At 41.4% G+C, this 21,793-nt stretch overlaps 1 protein-coding gene across 1 annotated transcript in view; it reads right to left on the bottom strand.

The window, feature by feature from the left end:
* cacna1ba (calcium channel, voltage-dependent, N type, alpha 1B subunit, a) overlaps positions 1 to 21,793 on the bottom strand; it is a 90,759-nt gene that overhangs the window by 9,309 nt on the left and 59,657 nt on the right. Inside the window, exons 33-46 of the mRNA XM_047341406.1 lie at positions 21,459 to 21,575; positions 21,211 to 21,276; positions 20,988 to 21,079; positions 19,916 to 20,066; positions 18,634 to 18,761; positions 18,299 to 18,395; positions 14,703 to 14,808; positions 14,294 to 14,401; positions 11,409 to 11,527; positions 10,635 to 10,816; positions 7,063 to 7,198; positions 6,358 to 6,477; positions 2,290 to 2,328; positions 868 to 1,099 (exon numbers count right to left, since the gene is read on the bottom strand). Of these exons, the coding sequence (XP_047197362.1) occupies positions 868 to 1,099; positions 2,290 to 2,328; positions 6,358 to 6,477; positions 7,063 to 7,198; positions 10,635 to 10,816; positions 11,409 to 11,527; positions 14,294 to 14,401; positions 14,703 to 14,808; positions 18,299 to 18,395; positions 18,634 to 18,761; positions 19,916 to 20,066; positions 20,988 to 21,079; positions 21,211 to 21,276; positions 21,459 to 21,575 (1,693 nt within the window). The remainder of the gene's footprint in view (positions 1 to 867; positions 1,100 to 2,289; positions 2,329 to 6,357; positions 6,478 to 7,062; positions 7,199 to 10,634; positions 10,817 to 11,408; positions 11,528 to 14,293; positions 14,402 to 14,702; positions 14,809 to 18,298; positions 18,396 to 18,633; positions 18,762 to 19,915; positions 20,067 to 20,987; positions 21,080 to 21,210; positions 21,277 to 21,458; positions 21,576 to 21,793) is intronic.

Genomic DNA, 21,793 nt, shown 5'->3' with positions numbered 1-21,793 from the left:
GCAAAACTGCTTAGCTCCCTGTCAGAGAGTTACATGACAAGATTAATAGCACTCTAATATCTATTTAACAGATTTAAGGTTAGAGCCAGCAGTTTAGCAATAATCCTGGAAACAGGAGGCAAAATCTGTCTGGAAGTCCAAAGAAAACAAAAACTGCCAACCTGCACTTCGGAAGTTCACTACTTAACATGTTACATCTCATTCATTTCATCCGTAGAAAACCAGCTTTTATAAAAATGACAATGTAGCCTTTGCTGGACCATTTCTTGGTGCTTGGCAGTTGCCAGGCAACCTAGAGAGACTCCTAGAATGCGAGGAGGTCCATCTAATTCTTTGAATGCATTGTCGATAAATAAGGATTTATGATCATGGGAATATCAGTCCAGAATACACTGAATCCCAGGTTAACCTTGGACTCAAGGACAGACATGAAGAGGACTATGGTTATCCTTAGTTTGAAAACTACAGACTGAATTAAGAGATAGTAAGTGAACATATAAAAACTATAGAAATGACTAAAAAAGCCCAGACTTGTTTAGTCTATTTGACAAGTTTTGTGTACATGTCCAAATGTAGATATTTTATCATGTACGGAAATTAATTGTCATTTTCTTGTATTTTATTTTCTAAATGACTTCAGTTACAGGACAGCAGGTGTAACAGCATTCCTGTTTTTTGTGTGTAACTACTGTCTCAGTTCCTCCTCAAGAGGTCACTGAGGAGTAAAAAAAAGTCTGAGAGTGAGTGTACTGCTTCATACTGGACATAATGACATAGACTTGAAGGTGCCTTGGTTGAAATAACCAACAGAAGACCCAGTCTACACTGTGTACGTGTGTGTGTCGGAGTGTGTAGGGGCTGACTCACCAGCAGAGCCTGGAGGTTGTCCACCTAGAGGTGTATCCAAAGACCTCTGCCTTTTCTCTCTCTCCCTGTCTTTATCTCGATCTCGGCGGTGGTGGCAGCGGTGGTGGTGATGGTGGTGAGGTCGGTCCTGGCTGGGTTTCTCCAGGGTGTAGTCTCTCAGGTTGACCTCCTGGGGTCGCTGTGGCGCCGCAGTGGAGGCTGAGCGCTTCATAGGGCTGGCATCAGGGACAGACTGAGGGGGGGGGACAGAGAAGACCACTGAGAATCATGTGATGAGACACTCACACAGTGAGCTGCTGGGTGACCGTTTTCACTGCAGGTGGTATGTTCAGGTGAATATAGACTGTAAAAGGCAAGAAACCAGAAATGAATTGAGTTTCTAGAGACACTGACTTTCTCAGTTGTTGACCGCTGGCCGGCACCTGCAGCTCTGACTTAACCACAATCTTATTGTCTGTTGAAGGATAAAGGAGCAGGTGTTCCATACAAAGCAGTGGGAGTTCATTCATTAAAGCTGAGCTCCCTTTATTTACAGTCATTTCTTAGAAACCTCCACTCACTAATGTCTGATGAAATGTCTCACATGGTATAAGTCTTTGGTAAATGTATTTCACATACTAAAAAGGTAATTTTTTTTTATTTGATTGTATGGATTAATTGCTGAACCAAACTGTGAAGAAAATGATAAATGTTCCATTAGGAGTCATTAGAGGTTTGTATTTTAAAGAATTAAATCAGACCTTTTCTCCACACGACCTGGATCAGGGCAGTGGCCACCGCTCAAGGTAATTACATAAAATATACAAATTTTATATCTTTTCTCTACCAGGATTACACACCTGGTCAAAAACTAAATAGGGCTCTGTTGGGGGCAATTTCGACTCATGAATTATATCATTATTATATTGTAGTATTTCAAAAATCCTGGCTACAGCTCTTTCTGGACCCACTGTGTTTTTCTTTTGTGTGTCATTATACGCACAAATTATATTTGTATAGCCCATATTCACAAATCACAATTCGTCTCATAGGGCTTAACAAGGTGCAACATCCTCTGTTCTTAGCCTTCAACAAGAGTAAGAAAAAACTACCAAAAAACCCTATTAAAAGGGTAAAAAACGTAGAAAAACATAGCTCAACTATACTCTGTAAACACTGTACACTGTAAAAGCATATGCTGGTGTCTTCTCTGATACAACCACTGGGGGGTGTCAGAGCTGGAAGTTACCAAATGTTCCACAGAGAAGCTTTAAATCAGGTTCATGATACAGAATAAAACACATCTGGTTGTATGGTGATGTTAACCCATGCGAATCCATGTGATCCTCTGACCTCATTGAGGTTTGATAATAAGCCAAAATATGCACAATGGCAAATCACAAGCAGTCATATACTGTGTGTTGTGTGACAGCGTGTACATACGGCAAGATGGACCCCCGGAGTGTGGTGTGAGGGGCCCCACTGAAAGAAAGAACAGCAGATTAAAGAGATGAGGGACATTATGCAGTATTAGCAGCAGCTACAGTTTGTGTTAATACAAGTGATCAAATCTTTTAATGTAATGTAAATAAAGCCTTTTAATTTATAGAATAAACATATAAGCCTATTGAAAATGTATGCTCTACAGGTATAATGGGACAGGGGGTAAGTGACAACCTTACTGTCTTCCACAATATCGAAGTAGCACTTTGATAATTTCTCCAGTTATGGTCCTGTATCTGAGCTTAAGTAAAACAACAGTAGCAGCACAATGTACTACAGCATCAATAGTAAATGTACAGTGAATGTATTGTGATTAATAGCCTATCAGATATACTGTAATAGCCTATTTCATCACTGATAACTTAAAAAAATTGATTAAGCGAGCAGAGTATTCATGTGGATGTACACATGCGTTATCTAAGCTTCATCTGACAGTGATATCTACAAAGTAATGGAACGTCAAGGAGGAATCCTGTCATCACCACCTAACTTCAGTATACAACCACCAGTTCAAGCACCAGGACTCCATCAGATCATCATTCTACCTCAGTGGTTAGACTTGTTGTGGCTGCTTCTTACTTTCTACGACTCTGAACTTTTCTGTCTGCCTCGCTTCTCTCTCCTGTCTGTTTTTGCACAGGATCCAGCAGCCGTCCAAACATTAACTCCATACTCAGCCTGCCACAGCTCTACCCAGCTCTCAGTTTGGCCTCTGTTCGGTTCTCAGCCTGCTGTTCAGCCTTTGGAAAATGAACCCTACTTCTGGATTGCCCCAGACTGTCAGCCTGCATGTTCAGTATTATGTTTTGTCGTCGAGAGTGTCTAGGCTCAGCCTTAAAGATAGGGTGAGGAGTTTGGACATCCGGAGGGAGCATGGAGTAGAGCTGCTGCTGCCAGTTGAGCTGGTTTGGGCATCTTATGGGGATGCCACCCGAGCGCATTGGAGCTTTTCCAAGCACAGCCAGCTGGAAGCACACTCTGGAGTAGACCCAGAACCAGCTGGAAAGATTCTATATCTCATCTGGCCAGGAGGGGCTACGAAGCGTTGCTGGGGAGAAGGATGTCTGCAACACCCTGACCTCAGATAACCGGAAGAAAATGGAATGAAAAGATAAAAACTTTCAAACTCGGTTTGACTCCAATTCCTGAGTCCTGCCCACCTTACCTGACACATCACAGCCAGTATGAAAATAAGCACTGCTCACTCCCCCAGCCCCTGACTCTTCCTCTGTAACTCCTGTAGATACTCTCTCTCTCTCAGAACATATCAGCATCAATGCCTTCTGTCTTTGCCTGCCAAACTTGTCCTTTGGAGAGAGCCCAAAAGGTGCATACCTTACAAATTAAAATGGGAGTTCTGTTCATGCTGTATTAAAAGGTGATGAAACTGCAAACAGGATCTAATGTCCAATATCACCTGGGTTAACATAACTGAGCGTGGGCTTTGCTTTCTCTGTGACTTGATTGTGAAGTCAGGCTCACTGACAGACGCTGAGGTTTTCTCATGTCACCACAGCACAGAAATGGATCTTGAAGAGCAGGACAGGTCTTAAAGATTTCATCTCCTGATCGTGGCTAAGCTGAGCTCAAATTAAGGAAAAGAAAAGCAACGGCAAGAGTGACAGATAAACTACTGCAACTGAGAACTGGAGTTCACAGTACAGTTCCCATCATGCCCTACAGCAGCAGCAGATTCTGAGGGCCACCATTCATTCAACTGGCTAAAGGATTTCCTGCCCTTGGCTCCAAAAGGTGAGAAAAATAAGAGAGTGAGTCAACAAGGCAACCTGCCACCCCCGTTCTTCACATCCTTTCATTATTCCTGCAGATTCTCTCACTGCTACTGTAACACATTTACCCGTCTTCCCCTCCAATGAATCTCGGGCCCAGAGCCATTTGGAGCCACAACCATCTTTTCAGTTGGCAGAAGAAAAACAATACAGGACAAATAGCTGGAGGCCTGCCAGGATCTAATCAGATTACTGTAGACTTCTCCTCTGCAGTGAAAGTAGGATCAACAGCCGCTCTTCCAAATGGGCTGTGAAAGGAATGCACTTTAAATGCACAAATCAATCAACATCAACATCACTCAGGAAATGAGGCCCCTTATTATATTTCTTAGGATCCAGTGAAAGATTAATTTGGAGTGTTTCAGCCTTAACCGGATGAAACGTGAGGCCGAGCTCCTGCATGCTTTGGCAGTAGAAATGGTTCAATCACTACACCATTACAGAGAAGCATTACTGGGGGCTATTTTCAGTAATGTGGGCACAGAAAACCTTTTTCCTTCAAGTTCCACACACTACAAGTTGAGTAAGAGTTATAGGTATTCTGAAGATGTAGTGTTTATTTTGTGTACAAAAACTGTGACAAAAAAATGGACATCCTTTTCCAAGACTAAAACAACACAAGAGACCTCACTAAGTAAAATTTCAAAACAAAAACTGTGAGGAAATAAATTATAAGTTCTGTCAACAAATAAAACTAAAGAACCCGAGTATAGATGACTGTGCAAATGAACTAATAACTTTTTAATTCAGTCTTATTCAGCAACCTGCATGTATCTGTGGCATCATATATTTTACAGTGACTTCAGAGAGTTTTCACATTTCATTGGGTTGTAGTTTTAATTTTAAATGGATACAAAAAATATTTTTTGCTCTACACTCAATAATCCATAAACATGACACAGTGAAAATATGTTTGGAGATAGTTTTGCTAATGTGTTAAAAATTAAAAAGTGAAATAATTGAGTAATAATTCATAACTTTACAGAATCTTCTTATGCAGCAGTTACAGCTTCGTCTTTGTTGCACATCCGCATTTGTGAAGTTTATCTCAGTCTTCATAACAGATTCTCTGACACCAACAGTTTGTGCTTTAAGTCTGGACTTTGTCTGGGACACTCATGGACAGTCAGAGCCTTCTAAGACTCTCCAGTGTTGTCTTGGCTCTTTGTTTCTCCTAAGTCTCTGGTCACATTCAACATGTGACCAGAGACATTTTCAAGGTCCTCTCTGTATTTGGCTGCATTCATCCTTTAATCAGTTCTGACCAGTTTCATTGTCCCCTGCTGCTGAGAAGACACCAGACTTGTTCCAGTTCACAGTTATTGAGGCCACTGTACTCATGGGAACACTCAACACTTTGGAAATGGTTCTATATCTTTGCTCTGATCTGTTTATCCATGATGGTTTTGAAGAGGTCTACTGAGATACCCTTGGACTTTTTGTCCTGACATAAAGTGTGAATCATGGGACCCTATATACACAAGTGTGTGTCTTTGTAAACTCTCCTGAAATATCCAGTCAGTCCCCAGGTGGATAGATAAAGCAAACAGAATGCTCCTGACCACAGTTTGAAGCCACAGCAAAGGTTGTGAATAATTTCCTTTTTAGATTTTTAATAAACCATAACACTTTCTGACTAAGCTTAAGAGGATCTTTCAGGAAGAATGAAATAACCTGCACGCATCCAGGTGTGTAAAAGACTGGAAGCTGTGATTCTACAAAATAGAGAATGAAGGCTCTAAACACTTTTGTAAAGTTTTTGATTGATAATAAATTTGCAAAACTTTCAGAAAACATGTTTTATTGTGTCATTAAAGACTATTGTCTTGAAGGATGCAAATAACATTTATATTCATTTTAAATGTAATCTCTAAAAGTGCAAAGAGTAAATGGTTCTGAAGAGCCTGATTAGTTAAACAGCATCATCTCCTCCCCATTTAATCTCTGTGATTCAGTTACTTGACCTTTGCGGATTCAGCCCATCAACAAAGGAGGCGTTACAGCTGCTTTCTCACTCGTCTCAAGCTAAACACAGACAATGAGCAATTCTTCTGGGAAGAAGTGGATGAATTCAGTTCCTGCTCTGAGAGGACCAGTAGCTGGGATTGACTGAGGAGAGTCAGTATATTATACTGCAACAGAGCAGAATGACTCGGGCACCGTGTGTGAACACTTACTTTCTGCTGTGAAAAGGTACAGTGTGCAGATGAGGTGTTACCTGCAGCTCAGCACTGAGTCGAGGCATAGAAGCAGCTCTGCCCTGGTTCTCCAGACCTGTGCCAGGGACTGGGATTATACTGCTGACACTGGTCTCCATCTTCCTCATCTCCACTGACTCCTAAACACACACAGACACACACACACACACACACACACACACACACACACACACACACACACACACACACACACACACACACACACACACACACACACACACACACACACATTAGCATCATTGCTGTGTGGGGGTGGAGTGGACTAATTCATTTTCCTCTTTACCTCTCCTTAAGCAACATGATTCTTCAGCAGCTGTTTAACAACTTGAACCCTATGATTTATGACACTTAGACACGCATTGATCACCTCTTACACAAACAAGAGAAATGTTATAAAGCTGATCACACTAACTGGGCACACTGCAGTAATACATGCAGTAGGAAGTTTGGATAATAATATATATATATATTAATATAACACCAGTAAACAATGAGCTCATGGACACATGTCTACAGTTAACTGTTTCATGTAGCCCCTGTTCAGACATCAGCATTAAGATCCTCTCGCTCTGTAGACAACAACCTCAGACCACCGCAGCACGTGGTCTGTGTGATGGGATCTCAAATGTGTCCTCAGTGCGTCTTGAGCGCTCTCACGTCTGTAAATACAGTGCCACACGCACACACCATGTGTTGGACGGTACCTGAACGATGGCAGTGTCTGGTGTATCCTCTGATGGGCCCCTGGACATGCTTCTTTTACTCTTAGCTCGGGGCCCCTCCTTGGGTTTCTCCATCACCCAGGAAGCTGATACCTTGATGTTGTGATCGTGACCAGGCCTGTGTGTTACAGCAGTTACAGCTGTGCATTATAATAATAATAATAGTAATAATAACAATAACAATAACAATAACAATAACAATAACAATAATAATAATAATAAACAGTGTGAATCCTAGCAAACAAGTTTACATGTTTCACTCTGCAGACCCTCAAATGGAACTCAATTTCATAACTGATAGCATCTGAACATTTTAATTACCAATGCTTGAATCCACTATAGTAGTTATACAGCTGTTAGACAATAATTGACATACACTGTAAGAATCAATTTTAATGACACAGTAAATTACCCAGTAAAAACTAACATTGAAAACGGTCCTGTTATGTGAGCCTCTTCCTCTGATACACAGTGATATGTTGTAACAATGTCAGTGCAATTGGCCCATGTATGTGTTCTGATCTAGTATAGAGTATAGTCTAGTATAGTCTTATGGATGTTTCACCTGATCTGAAGAGCTTCCTCATTTCTTACTGAACACTCATAACCCTCTTGTTTCATTTATTGTTCCACATATAACAACATTAACACTCATTCTGTGTCACAATTGACAGGTCTGCACATAATAATAATAATAATAATAATAATAATAATAATAATAATAATAATAATAATAATATAGTGCAGTTAGGTATGATCATTCCCAAAGATGTGATGTCATTCTGTCAGAGCTGAAGAGGCTTTTCAGATTCAAGGTGGAATGTCCAAGTCCAACTCTCTACCCATTAAACAACATGCTAATTTGTTGATCTGAATAAAAATGTGTGTGTACTGCCAAGAAGCAGAATACAGAGAGTACAGTGTACAAACCCCTGCAGCAAACCTCCTCATTAGAGAAGGTCTCCAGACAGGTAAAGGATCAGGATGGCAAACTCTGCTACTGTCAAAGAAGATTTACGATTCTCTTATACAGTTCAAAGGGTTCCTACCCTGGAGGCTTCTGACATCCACACTGTTCAGATTGGAATTAGGCCTTGCGATTATACAACAACACAACATAAACATGTTTTGATGAGTCACGATCAGTAACAGTCATCCAGTGTGAAATATACCCTATGGTAATCATTTTGTATGGTGGCCCCTAAGGACAAAGCCCACAGAGGAGAGAGCACAAACATTAATGAGGAAAAACTCCAAATCCAGAAATGGAAATACAACTAGAACAACAACACTACAGTTGTTTGCCTCTGCCAACCAGTGCAACTTCAGTCTACATACAATGAGGTCACCATGACCTTTGACCACTGAAATCTAATCAGTTCATCTCTGAAGCTAAGTGTAAACTGGTCACATTTGTAAAGAAATTCCCTCAAGGTGTTCCAGAGATGCTGCATTCATTACATTACATGTCATTTGGCAGACACTTTTATCCAAAGCTACTTACAATTAGTGCGTTTAACATCTATGAGGGGCCATTTTAGGGATTCAGTATCTTGCCCAAGGACACTTCAGCATGCAGATGGGGAAGACTGGAATCGAACCGCCTACCTTCTGGTTGGAGGACGACCACTGTACCTTTTTTTTTCTAAATCACTCGCTGTGTTGTTTTTGGAAATATGTTAGAATTCTCTTTGGTCTCAGGGTTGTGATATAGGATTTGTTGCTGTCAGTTTGTCTGAAGGCAAAGCTGAATACATAATGAATACATGCTTTATTGGACAGTTTAACAACACCTCTGTGGACGAGAGGTTAGTCTGTATCGATAGATCTCTACATCTATAAACAAAAAGGTGCAGAGACAGTACAGTCTGTTAATATACAATAAGGACCGGTGTGTTGTAGCTTATTTCTCTTAATGTTTGTGCTTTGTGTCTTGTATGTGCTTTGTCCTGGAGGGCCTCTACAGCTTGGTGTTAAAGAGCAACGATCATGGTGAGGAGGTAGCTCACGGAAAACAAAGCTGTTTGGTGTTACTGGAGATAATTACTGAGCCTTTATTCATCACCCACGGTCTTCACTGAAAGAATGCTGGAAACACAAGCACACCAAGCATTGCAGCTGTGCACAGCTGGGATTTCAGTGTAGCAGCCCTGACATGTAACAGGCATGAGGAGGCACACATTAGCCGCCCTCTATGTGGCTGAGAAGCTGAAACACAGCTCAGAAGAGAAGCATAAATCAGCCTCTGGTACCTGATCATTACAACAAAAAGAATCTGCCCTTGATGTGGTAAATTGAAGTCTCTTTTCTTTCCACCTGACCATCATACTGTAAACCTGACATACAGCCTGGAGCAGCTGCAGATGTACAATACATTCAGTGGAGTCGTATATTGTCAGTCTTGACACAGTAGAAGTTAGTTTAGGTGTTATTAATATAGTATTCAAGTGGTAAAACACATCTCACTGATTGGTTGTGATGTTGAAAACCTGACTTGAAGTTTTTGTCTTGGTTTATAAACCCAGCTGCTTTTGCATCAGTTTTTCAGACGCAGATGTATAGTAGTGTATTTCTCAAAAGGTGCCACAGACTGGAGACACGGTTAGCTGTGCGGGTGCAGGTTATGTTTCACTGCCGTCTGTTTGTTTGTCAGTTTGTTTGTAAACTGGATTACTAGTTAAAACTACTGGTCAGATCATCACAAAACGTGGTGGAAGGATGTGGTATGGCTCAGGAGAGAACCCAGTATATTTAGGTACGGATCCAGGGATTCTGATCATTTTCTTTCAAATTCGACAAAAAAGGAATTTTCTGACATTTTAACTGATTTCCCAGGGAGTCAGTTCTATTCAGGGTACAACTGTGTACAATTTGGTGCAGCTTGTTTGAATTTAATGGGACTGTGGGGCCTTGGCGGAGGGATGCGCCCTACTGAGTGCTATTCTAGTTGTTTGTTTGTTAGCAAGAATGCAAGAAACAACTAGATGGATTTCCATAAGCTTTAGTGGAAGGATGTGGTATGGTTCAAGGAAGAACCAATTCAATTTTGATGCAGATCTGAATCAGGGGGGCGAAACAAGGAACTTCTTTCACTTTCTTTGACATTGTGAAAATGGGTTTTTCAACATTTTCCCTCTTTTCTTTGAAAATAATTCATAGATCTTAATGAAACAATTCAGGCACATTTAGGGGACTGGTGTCTTTGAGCGTGTACAATTTGATGCAGCTTGATTGAAGTTAATGGGACTAATCTGCCTTGGCAGAGGCATACATTCTACTAAATGACATTCGAGTTTGTTTTCTGAGATAGTTGATTTCGTAGAAATACCATTGCTTAAGTTTGGTTTTGTGCTCTCCTTCACCTTCTGTTGAGGTCAGTCCCTGAACCGGCCTGGCAGCATCTGATATCTTAGTAAATCTCTCACAATACACACAGACTGCGACTCAAAAAGTAAAGCTGGCCCCCGGCCTTTTGTAAGGTAGGTTGGGTAAGTAAAGTCACTTTCAGCTTGGATGTTAAAATAAAGTTTCACTTCCTGGAGCATTGAACTTACTGCGTGACTCCATTGTTGAGGGAGTTGGAGCTAGGTCTGGTCTGTGGCTGCGACTTGGCATGGGATTTCTGCTGGGGCAGAAGAATGCTTGGAGGCTCCACACTGTTAAACATCATAGGCAGGTCTTTCTCCTGCATGTGAGTCAGAGGCAGCAATGGCTTAAACAGAGCCCCGACCTTGCACTGTGGAGGAGAGATGGATGGCAACATGCTGAAGACATTCAGAGGCAGCAAGCAGAATATTGCTGGGCCCAGATCGCACAGCGGGGGGGGGGGGGCTCAGATGTGGAGTCTGGAGCCACAATATTCATTTCTCGCAGTCATGCTTGTATGTAGGGCATGTGTGCATCTGTGTGAGGGTTTGTGTATGCAGAAACAAACAGCTGTGCGGTAGATGTGCAAGGTTGCAAATAACTGCCAACGAGCAGCCAAATACATACTCATCTATGGCTGTGACGTGTAGGTGTGCCTTTAATATAAACTGTTTTCATAGGTAACCAATCACTGGGGGCTTTTACACTGAAAACGTTCAATTGTGAAAGCGGATGATCAGTTTTGTAATCCACCACTGAATGGTAAGTGGATACAAAAGCATCTTCTTTGCATGCAGTCTCACAATCAAAGTGTGTATCAGTGTTTGCAAACACGATGTAATTTGGCGCATGCGTACAGGTTTCAATACTGCATCCAATGTGGGTGTGCTTCAGTGCATGTCAGTGAGTGCGTGCCGGTGCGTGTGTGCAGTCTGCGGGTATGTGCAGTTTGGATGTTGTACCTGGGAGCCGGATGCGTTCTGTTGCTGCTGCTGCAGCTGCAGCCTCCTCGCTCTGTTCTGTTTGTAGTAGTCGAAGATCATCAGGGCGGCATAAACCTTCCCTACCGTCAGTTCATTGGCTGAGGAGGTGAGGAGAGAAGAAAAGATGTGAGAAAGGTGGAGAGGACGGAGAGAGGGAATCTGCTGACTCACTCATCCACCCTCCATTCATCTCTATTTGCCTGCGTGTCTCCCTAATGGTTTAGTTTTAAGGGAGGAGACGTCTTACTGTGAGTGATTTGTGTGATTCACAGAATGTAATTAAAATGGATTTCTAAGGTAAACAAAACAAGCATCATGACAGAACAAAATGCCTGGAAATGCCTCTGGGTATAATCGGTCAACACTTCTCACCAAAAGGTGGCAGCAAAAGCAAAGCTCAAAGCTGCACAGTCTGCATTGTCGTTTGCGTGGACTTATATGGATGGACACGCAACACAGGTACTCACACAATAACATACTGTATATGTACTCACCTGAGCATCTATCTATCAAACTGCTTGAAATACAAATCCTTCAGAGCTCAAATATCTTAAAACTTAAAATGCTCTTAAATTGAAGAGAATGTAAAAAGGTAGCAGATCATATAGGGTCTCTATGTTGAGATGGATAGATAGATAGATAGATAGATAGATAGATAGATAGATAGATAGATAGATAGATAGATAGATAGATAGATAGATAGATTTTGTTTAGTCACTTTCAATGCATTTACATTGTCTGAATTATCAACATGGTCCTAACACGTATTATTTATCTGATGCTCCTCATATAAAAGCAGTAGAATTCATTTCCTGCTTGCGGTGGCAGCTGACCATGGATTATGAATAAAACTAGATTGCTCCCTTCTTCTCCGTCAGACATTTTCCCCTCTGTCCGTCCAGGGAGAGGGATCCCTCACACGTGGCTCTCTCTGAGGTGTCTACGTTTTTTTCCCTATTAATAGGGTGTTTTTTGATAGTTTTCCCTTACTCTTGATGAGGATGTCTCACCTTGTTAGGTCCTATGAGACAAACTGGGATTTGTGAATATGGGCTTTACAAATAGAATTTGATTGATTTGTATCTCAAGCTGTGTGAAGTTTGATAAATGTCCTCGGGTGATGTCATTTGAGTCAGTGCCAATTAGCTCTGAAGACTACAAGCTTGACAAGTGAAACAAATCTGGGTGTAGAGTGTTAGAACCAAGTGAGCTGAGCAGCCTCATCTCTGCTGAAGCCTTACAAGTTGCCACTGAATGCATAACACACCTGACTCAGCAGTCAGGTTGTCATAAAGTGGGTAGACTCTGTGGAATAGAAAGACTTTGATGCGGTCTATTGTAAGTCAGACATAACTGTTGGAGTGTAATGGTAAATCAGCAGAGTGATTCTAGACTTCTGATGAATACAGGCCCTGGGTTTGCATACAACCACTCACAGTACATGTGATGTGAGGAATCTCCCATCGCATATACACGTTTGTGAAAGAACTAGGGTCTTGTAAGGCTGTGTTTGGTTTTATATATATTAACAATGGAGCCCAGGAGAGTTGGCAGGGAAATGGGGAACACAACATGACCCTGTTTTTGACTTCATCACTTCTTAATTGAAAGAAAAACTCACAAAAGTTTGTAAAACAAGAGGAAGCATTTCAAGTAAGCATATTAGAATCTTTTCAAACATTTAGGCTGCTTCGGGAAATCCTTCCCTCGTTCACCACTCTCTATATAGGAGACGTTTGTAATAGTTTAGTCGAGTATGCAGCAAACTGACATTTCGGACACTTGATAATCACCATCACTTTGTATCACTGACATTTGCAGAGTAATACAATGGTAATCTTCTCCTACACTATGCACTGCATGTGGGATTGAGAGCAGAATGTTTTGTCCTTCTGTTGTGAAATTGTAGATGAAAATTTACAGCATATGATTTTATACACTCAGAAACCGGATACTTGAATAAAATGGCAGAGGGTAAATCTAGTAAATAAAGGGGGATTTTGGACCCAGCACAGATGTTTTCAGTTTGTTTTACAATTAGTGAGAGCTGAAGTGAAACCTGAACACCCACCACCAGAAAGACAGGCTCATTCAAAATTCCATTTACATTTGTAACTACAAGGCACACAGTAGAGTCAATCAAGTTTCAGCAAATCTCACAAACTCAAAGAAACCAGTTCCCTAAATATACTATTTTCTTTCATCAAGATTTTGGCAGTATTCCCTGGGAATTGGTGGAAATGTCAAAAACGCTCTATTTCTGCAACGTTAGCAGTTAAAGGGCCAGTCCATGACTGGGTCCTAGCTGTGGTAAGGTCATACATACCAACCATACAAACATTTAAGCTGCAGATATCACAGCTAAACAGTTAGGAAAATAAATTAACTAAGAGATCAAGTGAATTCAGGGATACAAATTCAAAAAGATCTAATTAACTTCACAAAATCACAAATAATTTAATTCCTTATGTTAACTGCTTACTGGAGTTTACATTGTTTTCAGAGCCATGAAAGAAATAGTGACTGAGAGTCTGCACTGACCTACAGAAGCTATAGTGGGACAGAGGCGGGCCTGAACACGACTTTGACTTTGCTCTGTATTGTGTCCTTGTTTGACTTCAGTCCGAAACTCTAGTGGTTGTAGTTGCAATTTGATATGTGAAAAAATATACATATGCATAATTTAATGTCAAGATGAGGCTGAAGAGGGCAAACCTGAACCACCTTGTGTAAAACTAAAGCAGCAACAATGCCTCATTACATACTGACACCATGGCAATAACCCAGGGACATCCAAACTATTAACTTAATGATGTTCAATCCTAAGTATTTTTTGGTGTAAAAAATGACATATAAAAACTTACGTTTATGTGGCGTCACCAGCAGGTTCATGGTCTTTTGTGAGAGGTTGGACCACACAGTGGACAACTCCTTCTTCAGCTCAGCATCAGACAAGCGCTGACCTACCATACCTAGAGATCCACAGATGGAGAGACAGACTTTTAATCTCCTTTATAATTAAAGCGCACAGATCTTGAGCAATCCGATCACAAGTGGAGAACTTTATGTACTAACATCTGACATTACTTTCCAAAGACCAAATAAAGTTTTGATGTTTTGGGTTTGTTCTCACTTCCTGTACTTAGCGCTTTCCACTTGTGATCACCTGACATGTATCACCTGACATTGGCTCCAAGCTACATTTCTGCACTGCCTTCAGATTGATCTATTTATCTATAGTCTACTTATTATGTGTGTTTGCGTTTCTCTGACCTGAGGCCAGTTTGATGTCCAGGGCGGTTCGAATCAGGGCCATCAGGGTGGAGGTGAAGTGTACGCTGTTGTCATCGGCGATGGGCATGTTCATCTTGACGAGACGCTGAGAAGAGGAGATGAGTGATGACAGATGGACATTAGATCACAAAGTGATGACAAACAACCCAAAGAGAACATACAATCCACCCAGAGAAATCAATCTGTGTGCTGCTGTGATCCAATACCCTCCACGGATCCATGTTAGCATAGAGGTCCCCTTTGCAAAATTTTGTTGAATGTCTCCAGTTTGGCCGCATTAATGAATTGTTACTGTTCAGCACACAAAAAGCCTTCTCTACAAGTACGTACAGAGGAGACAAGCTAGACATCCACATTCACTGCTACTGGCTACGGTATGCACTACGCTGCAAGTCAAAGTGCACTGGTGCAAGACTGACATTGACCGAAAAAAAGGTGAGAGAAGGCATGTAACGCATAACCATGAAGGTGCCTCGGCAGTCGCAGGAGCTCGACTCTGTGGTTGCCAACCTAACAATCATCAACTTAGAGTTGACGAGTTTGCGTTTGCTCTACATGTATGTGGCAGCTAGCAATAAAAAAAGTGTCCATTCCACCAAGCTTGGGCAGCCTTAGCAGGAAGACTTGGTTCATTCATATAGGACTAATGGCACCACTAGATGCACACTGAATAATGTGGGGTTGCTGCTGAAAGAGTTGAGCTCCCCTGAACACAAAAAGCATTCATATACAAGTGCTCTCAGTGGCAGTGCAGAGAGTAAGAAAGACCAGCGTCAGAATGAGACGGAGATGGAGAGCTGAGAGGCAAACACACACACACCTACACATGTGTAAAACCATGGTCATTTACATATGGTCTCACTGTCACCCACACGTCGATACAAACACCACCACAGGCTGCACACCCAAATTTCAAAAGACGAGTAGCTGTCTAAAAATTCAGAGTGAACGGAAATATATATTTTACTTAAAAAAAATTTAAAGCGTGATTGAAATTGTGGATCTGCAACATTGTGTCTACAGGGAATTATTGCAAATCCAACCTGGTATCAACATGCAACCTGCATCTGGATACTGTACAGACTTTTTGCCTTTGCTTTGACAGCTGGTGTTATCACAGGGATTGTGCTTGTGAGTAGATCTCAACATGAATTATTATTATTATTGTTAGGTAGGTCAGTTTTTAAGTTTTCAGTGAACAATGTGGATGGTCAAGGGTCACATGACCCATGGAGACATTCTGCCTCCATCAACCACAGGCACTGAAAGACGGATTGCTGTACACACTTAAGACAAGAAGGAATTTACACATTTGTCTAAATTAAATAACCAAACTATTCTTTGCAATATCAGAATTTGAGCTCCTCTTTTAGCTCCACAAACTTATTTAACTAATTTTCATCTCATGGTTCGTCTATTATCTACTCAACTATCTACTCAAAACAGTGGAAGCCAAAAGAAGGCCTGGAAAAACATTTGTGGAATATGTGCCATGTGAGTGCTAATTGTTCCATGCATCAGGATACATGCATGATACTTGCCTGGAATGTAGGACTTCATAAAGATATATGTACCCTTGCTATAGGCTAACTACGCTAATGTTACATGAAAAGTAAGTAGCTAATCAGCCAATAGTGAAGCTTGCTAGTCCTATAGCGAGATCTGATCTGATCTTAATATGACCATCACTACATGTTGATGACATATGATCAACATTAATCAGCTGCCTCAACATGTGTTTTTACAAAAGACATCCAGATACACATTACATATTAATATCAGGTAGCTCATTTATCTAAATCAGTATTCAGCAAACAATACATCAAATCAAAATCACTGTGACATATTTTTTCAGTGCTGTGCAGCAATAACATTTTAACACACAGACACACGCACACATACAGACACACAGACACACACACACACGCACACACACACACACACACACACACACACACACACACACACACACACACACACACACACACATATATATTTCAGTGGATAGACTGAAATGAAATGTGAGAAAGAATGAGAGGGAAAGGGCAGGAAAGACAGAACCACAAAGAGGAAAGCATAGAGATACAGAAATAATTTTATGTACAGAAAAGCAACAGAAGCTACGCACTCACGCACACACACACGCAAGCAGGCACACACACAACGCTCCACTCACGCACCCCCCCCCCACACACACACTGCTCCACAAAATAATACCCCAACTAGGACATACATTCAAAAGAAATAGTGTCATCTGAGCAAATTTCCTCCATAAACACAATATATCTTAATTAACATGTTTTAAAGTCTTTCTCTTTAAGCTCTATGTGTTATTATCATTAGTGATGGTTATTAGCCTAGACAGGCAGCTATGCTCAGAGGAACATTAAAGACAGTAAAGATAAGGTAGGGGCTTACAACAAAATATATCAGAATACTAGCAAAAGCAAAGTGAAGAAACAAGGGAGGACTGCAGAGCACAGACACTGGCTTGAGTTCACGCCAGTGGAAGAAAGGTTGTTGAGCACAGGGTAGAAGGTAGAGGAGGAAGGGGGTCTACCTTGTAGGCGACTCTTGGTGGACATTTCTTTCCCAAACCTAAGGGTGGGGACATGTGGAGCAGCATCTGATACATATCGCGGTACGTGATACGCCCACTTCACAGGGAAGGAAATCAAGAATAAAGGAAACCCAAACAGAGAAGGATGGGAAGTCAGAGGAGAGGAGCAAAGGGAAGAAATCAAAAAATAAGAGAATAATGGAAAGGAAAAACAGAAATCTCTTGTTAATAGATTTCCATAAGTGAGATGTAATGTGAATGTCATCCTCGGCCACAGAGTCGGGGCTCGGGGATGCATCGCTGTGGAGCTCAGGATCCCTGAGAGGAGAGATGGGATGGTAAAGAGTGAGTTTGGTGGGAGAGGGAGGAGGGGAGAGAAGAAAGGTGGATGCGTGGACCTGACACACAGGATGCTGATGAGAGGGAAGAGAAATGACAGCATCATAACAGGGATGTCTGCCTGGTCATGCTAGCAAACATCCCACTGGTACTTCAACCAGGACACACAGAGACAAAGGTTTCAATGCCAGCCCAAGCGCTTGTTTGGGGCTTTCGCTCATAGCCTGACTTTCCACTAGAATATGTCTACATAGAAGGATCAACCAGTCTCCATAAGGGGTTTGACCTGATTCAGCTGTTTTAAAGATCTGAATGAAGCCGTCACTTTCTTCGTTCAAGACTTTTTTTCTGTCAAAAGACTTGAAGACTTTTCGAGACTCTTTCTTTCAATTCTGTTTTTCTTTTTAAAACTGTTGAATGTGATAATAATGGAATGTCTGCCATCTAAACATTTTAGACAGGAGAAAGTAGGCATGACAGGCGGCATGTTGGGACAATGCCGTGGCTTTGAAAGCTTTGTTTCCACTCCGGCATCATTAACCAAAGCCAGTCAAATTGGAGGGGCAGGTGCTAGACTTAAGGCGATTTCATCGGTGCACAGCCATTCAGTTAAAAGTTTCTTGGTATAGAGGTACACAAAGCACCCTGGTGACGGAGATGTCTGATATTTGCAAACCTTGTATGCTACCCTATTAGGGCAGTTCTTCCCTAAGCCAAGGGGGGGTGAGATAACGCGTAACAAATTGTACATATCCTTATAGGAAATCCGTCCACTGTGGAAAAGAACAAGCACATAAATAAACAAACGTTCAAGACATCTTAAGATAAAACAATGATCATCAGTGGGCTGACTGCATACAACAAGGTAAACGGAATGAGGCCTGTGTATGAGGCCTCATCAAGTAACCTTAGTCACAAAAGGGGTAAGAGAGGAGTAAGGTTAGGATGTCTATTCTCTCCACTTCACTTTGTATAATATCCTCTGGGGCCCAGAGGGAGGTTTGAACATACCACGCAGCCGGGTCATACTCGGCCCAAACCCGGATGAACTCATCGAGGTGATGAGGTCCCAGGATGGAGGAATCTCTGGTTAGGTACTCAAAGTTATCCATGATGACGGCCACAAATAGATTCAGCATCTGGAACACAGACATTAGGTTGAGTTTACACCTGTGTTCTGACCTGTTGGATTCAGTTCAACCTCATGACTATATACAACTGGCATTGAAATGGATCTCGCATTCAGATTGTGGGTAGTAGGGATTTTAGCTGATCATGGTTCTACCTGTTTCTACCTCCAGTGGGTACATTGAGATCTAATTGCTCTCTCTAGCTGTTGCTTTGGGTCCAAAAAACCAACAAGCAACAGAAAGCGGACAGAAGACGAGGAAGGATAGAAGGAGATGGAAGCCAACAGTGAAGCTGTGTTATTGGCTGTGTCCAAAATCACTCATTAATCACTATATGGTCCACCATATAGTGATTTCACTATTTTGTAGTGCTGTCCGAATGCTTAGTGAAAGTTTGTATACCCTATATAGTGGACTCATTGTATCCCACAGTGCATCGTGAAAAGTAGTGTGCAACTGATGGTCACTAACCAAGCAATATATACCATCATGCATTGTTGCGTTGACAGGAAGAAAAATGGCGGAGAGACGATAGCAGAGAGGGCATCACATATCAGCCTTCTCTTTCTCATGATTCCTTGTTCTTATCAATAATATCTGAATTATCATGAGGATAAAGACTGACAGGTTTATATTTGCAGGCATTTTCACAGACCAAGTCTATTTTAGTGTCCATAATATTTATGATGGCATAGTTTGGCACGGCACAAATTTGTGAAATGTGGCAGTAAAATATGTCAAAACAGCAGAGCAGTCCATTACAGCACAATCTGCAGCATACAAGTTTATTTCTAGATTTAAACATGTTCATTCACCTCACTGTGTGGCAAAGCTAACCTTTCTTAGGGGTAGGGAATGTAAAAAAGCATTTTCTTTCAAAGGCATTGAACATGTAACATTTATTTTCCCTTGAATTGAATGATGTGGCAAATGTGAACTTAAACAATAAAAGGCATGCTAGCAGATATGTGTTCAGACCAAAGCAAAGACTAGTCACAAAATAGCACCAGGTGATGTGAGTAGACGCAAGTTATATTTCAACTTGAGAAGGATTCATGCGATGCTGCGACACTGTGTTCCAGAAAGAGCACCTGCCATTGTCTGATAAAAGTAGAAGATGTACTTTATAGAGACAGAACAAAAAGGTGTGTTTCAGTACTGACCAGGAAGGAGCAGAGGAAGATAAAGGAGACAAAGTAGAAGTAGGCAAAATCACTGCCACACTCCTTCCCTTGGTTCCCTGATCGCTCATCACAGGCTCGTTGACTCAAACACGATAACATGATTTCCTGCCAGGCCTCACCAGTCGCACTCCTGAGAAACACAGAAACACAGAAACACAGAAGACACATAAAGGACTGGCAGTATTTCAAAGAATGCCTCCTGCAGAAAAAAGTCAGAAAATGTAGACTCAACAGAAGTTGAATTACAAAGAGCACTTGAATCTGAAGTGACTTTGTGCTACCGTATGCTACCGTATCAATGTTTCTATGTTTTATCTACAGATCTCAAAGCCATAGTTTCAAATGTTCAGGATGTTTAAATAAGCAAACCTACACGTTAAAGTTCAAAACAAATTCTTATGTATTATTCATTAAGAATGTAACACTCAGCTAATCTGCCTCATCAGCAGTGTGGCTGTGATTTGATTGACAGTAGCCTGGAAATAAAAGCATCAAAAACTGACACCAGATTCAAAGAAGTAAGTCAAAGTTACACAATTCTGATTAGTGCTCAAAAGTCCAACCAGAGCCCACCCACCCTGATTCAGTATGAAGAGCAAAGACCAGAACAGAACACAATTACAGAAAATCTCTCATGGAAAATCATTTAATTTTAGGACCTTGTGACTCACAGTAAGAAGCTTACTAAGAGAAATGTGTTTTACTAAAAAAAAACTAAAATCAAAATGTTGTCTGAACAACCTCAGGTTGAGAAAAAGTTGCTTGAATGTTCATGATCTCTCTTCATTATGGACTAGGGGTTGCATGGCGGTACACCAGTGTCATAGTCATCGCCAGTTTGATAGTGCACCACAACATGGATTGTGCCATATCGTCATCACTGTGATAAATCGATGGCGTTACTGTATTAAGACGTAAATAATCACTATATCAGCTGCTGCCTTCATGTAAGGTGCGTGGTTAAAACACTTTTATGGAAAACTGTCTGTATCTGGTCAAGGTTGCCTCATGAGCTGATGAGACATGTAGAGTGTAACAAAGCCTCTTTTACCTGAACAGCAGCATGAGAGCCTGAAGGAACGTGCGGAAGTTGTTGTGGTGATTGATTGCTGTGTCCTCATTCAGGTCAATGTTGCCAAACACCTACAGTAGAGACACAGTGAGGGGAATTGATTCATACTGTCTTAATAATGTGCACTTAATATATTTTACATTTAGACCACAGCATTTCAACAGTGCACTGTATGTGTCCTCAGCGGAGAAGCATCACGCACCTGCATCCCAATGATGGCATAAATGAAGAACAGCATAGCAATCAGCAGGCAAACATATGGCAGGGCCTAAAGGGAACAATAGGAAACCAAATAATTAATATCCACTCTGAATTATTTCAGCCTGGAGTTTGTGGGTGCAGGTATGTGGTTGGGTAAGTTTGTAAAAGTGAACTAGCCAGTGTGCATGTGGATGCTAATATACTGTACACGCGGTTTGTCAGCGAGCCTGTGATCATGTGTGTGAGCACCTTGAAGGACTGAACGAAGGTCCACAGCAGGATGCGGATGGTGTAACCCTGCCTCAGCAGCTTGATGAGCCGAGCGGCTCGGAACAGCCTCAGGAAGCTCAGGTTCAGCAGCCTGTCCTGTTACAAACATGTGGGACACCATGAAGCAAACGATTCAGGGTTGATAAACTGGTGACGTGCTGCTCCCCTTTCACAAACATGCTCGGGCAAGTATAAACATATTCAAGATGCATTTAAAACCAATCATCACAATCAAGCTGAATTTGGTTACATCAATACTAAAGTGATGCAATGTTTGAATGTCAGTTTGACCATCATGGTTAATACTGCTGAGA

Source organism: Hippoglossus stenolepis, chromosome 9 (assembly GCF_022539355.2).
Source record: "Hippoglossus stenolepis isolate QCI-W04-F060 chromosome 9, HSTE1.2, whole genome shotgun sequence".
Lineage (NCBI taxonomy): Eukaryota > Metazoa > Chordata > Actinopteri > Pleuronectiformes > Pleuronectidae > Hippoglossus > Hippoglossus stenolepis.
The sequence above is the reverse complement of the archived record's forward strand: the minus strand, read 5'-3'. Positions and strand labels throughout refer to the sequence as shown.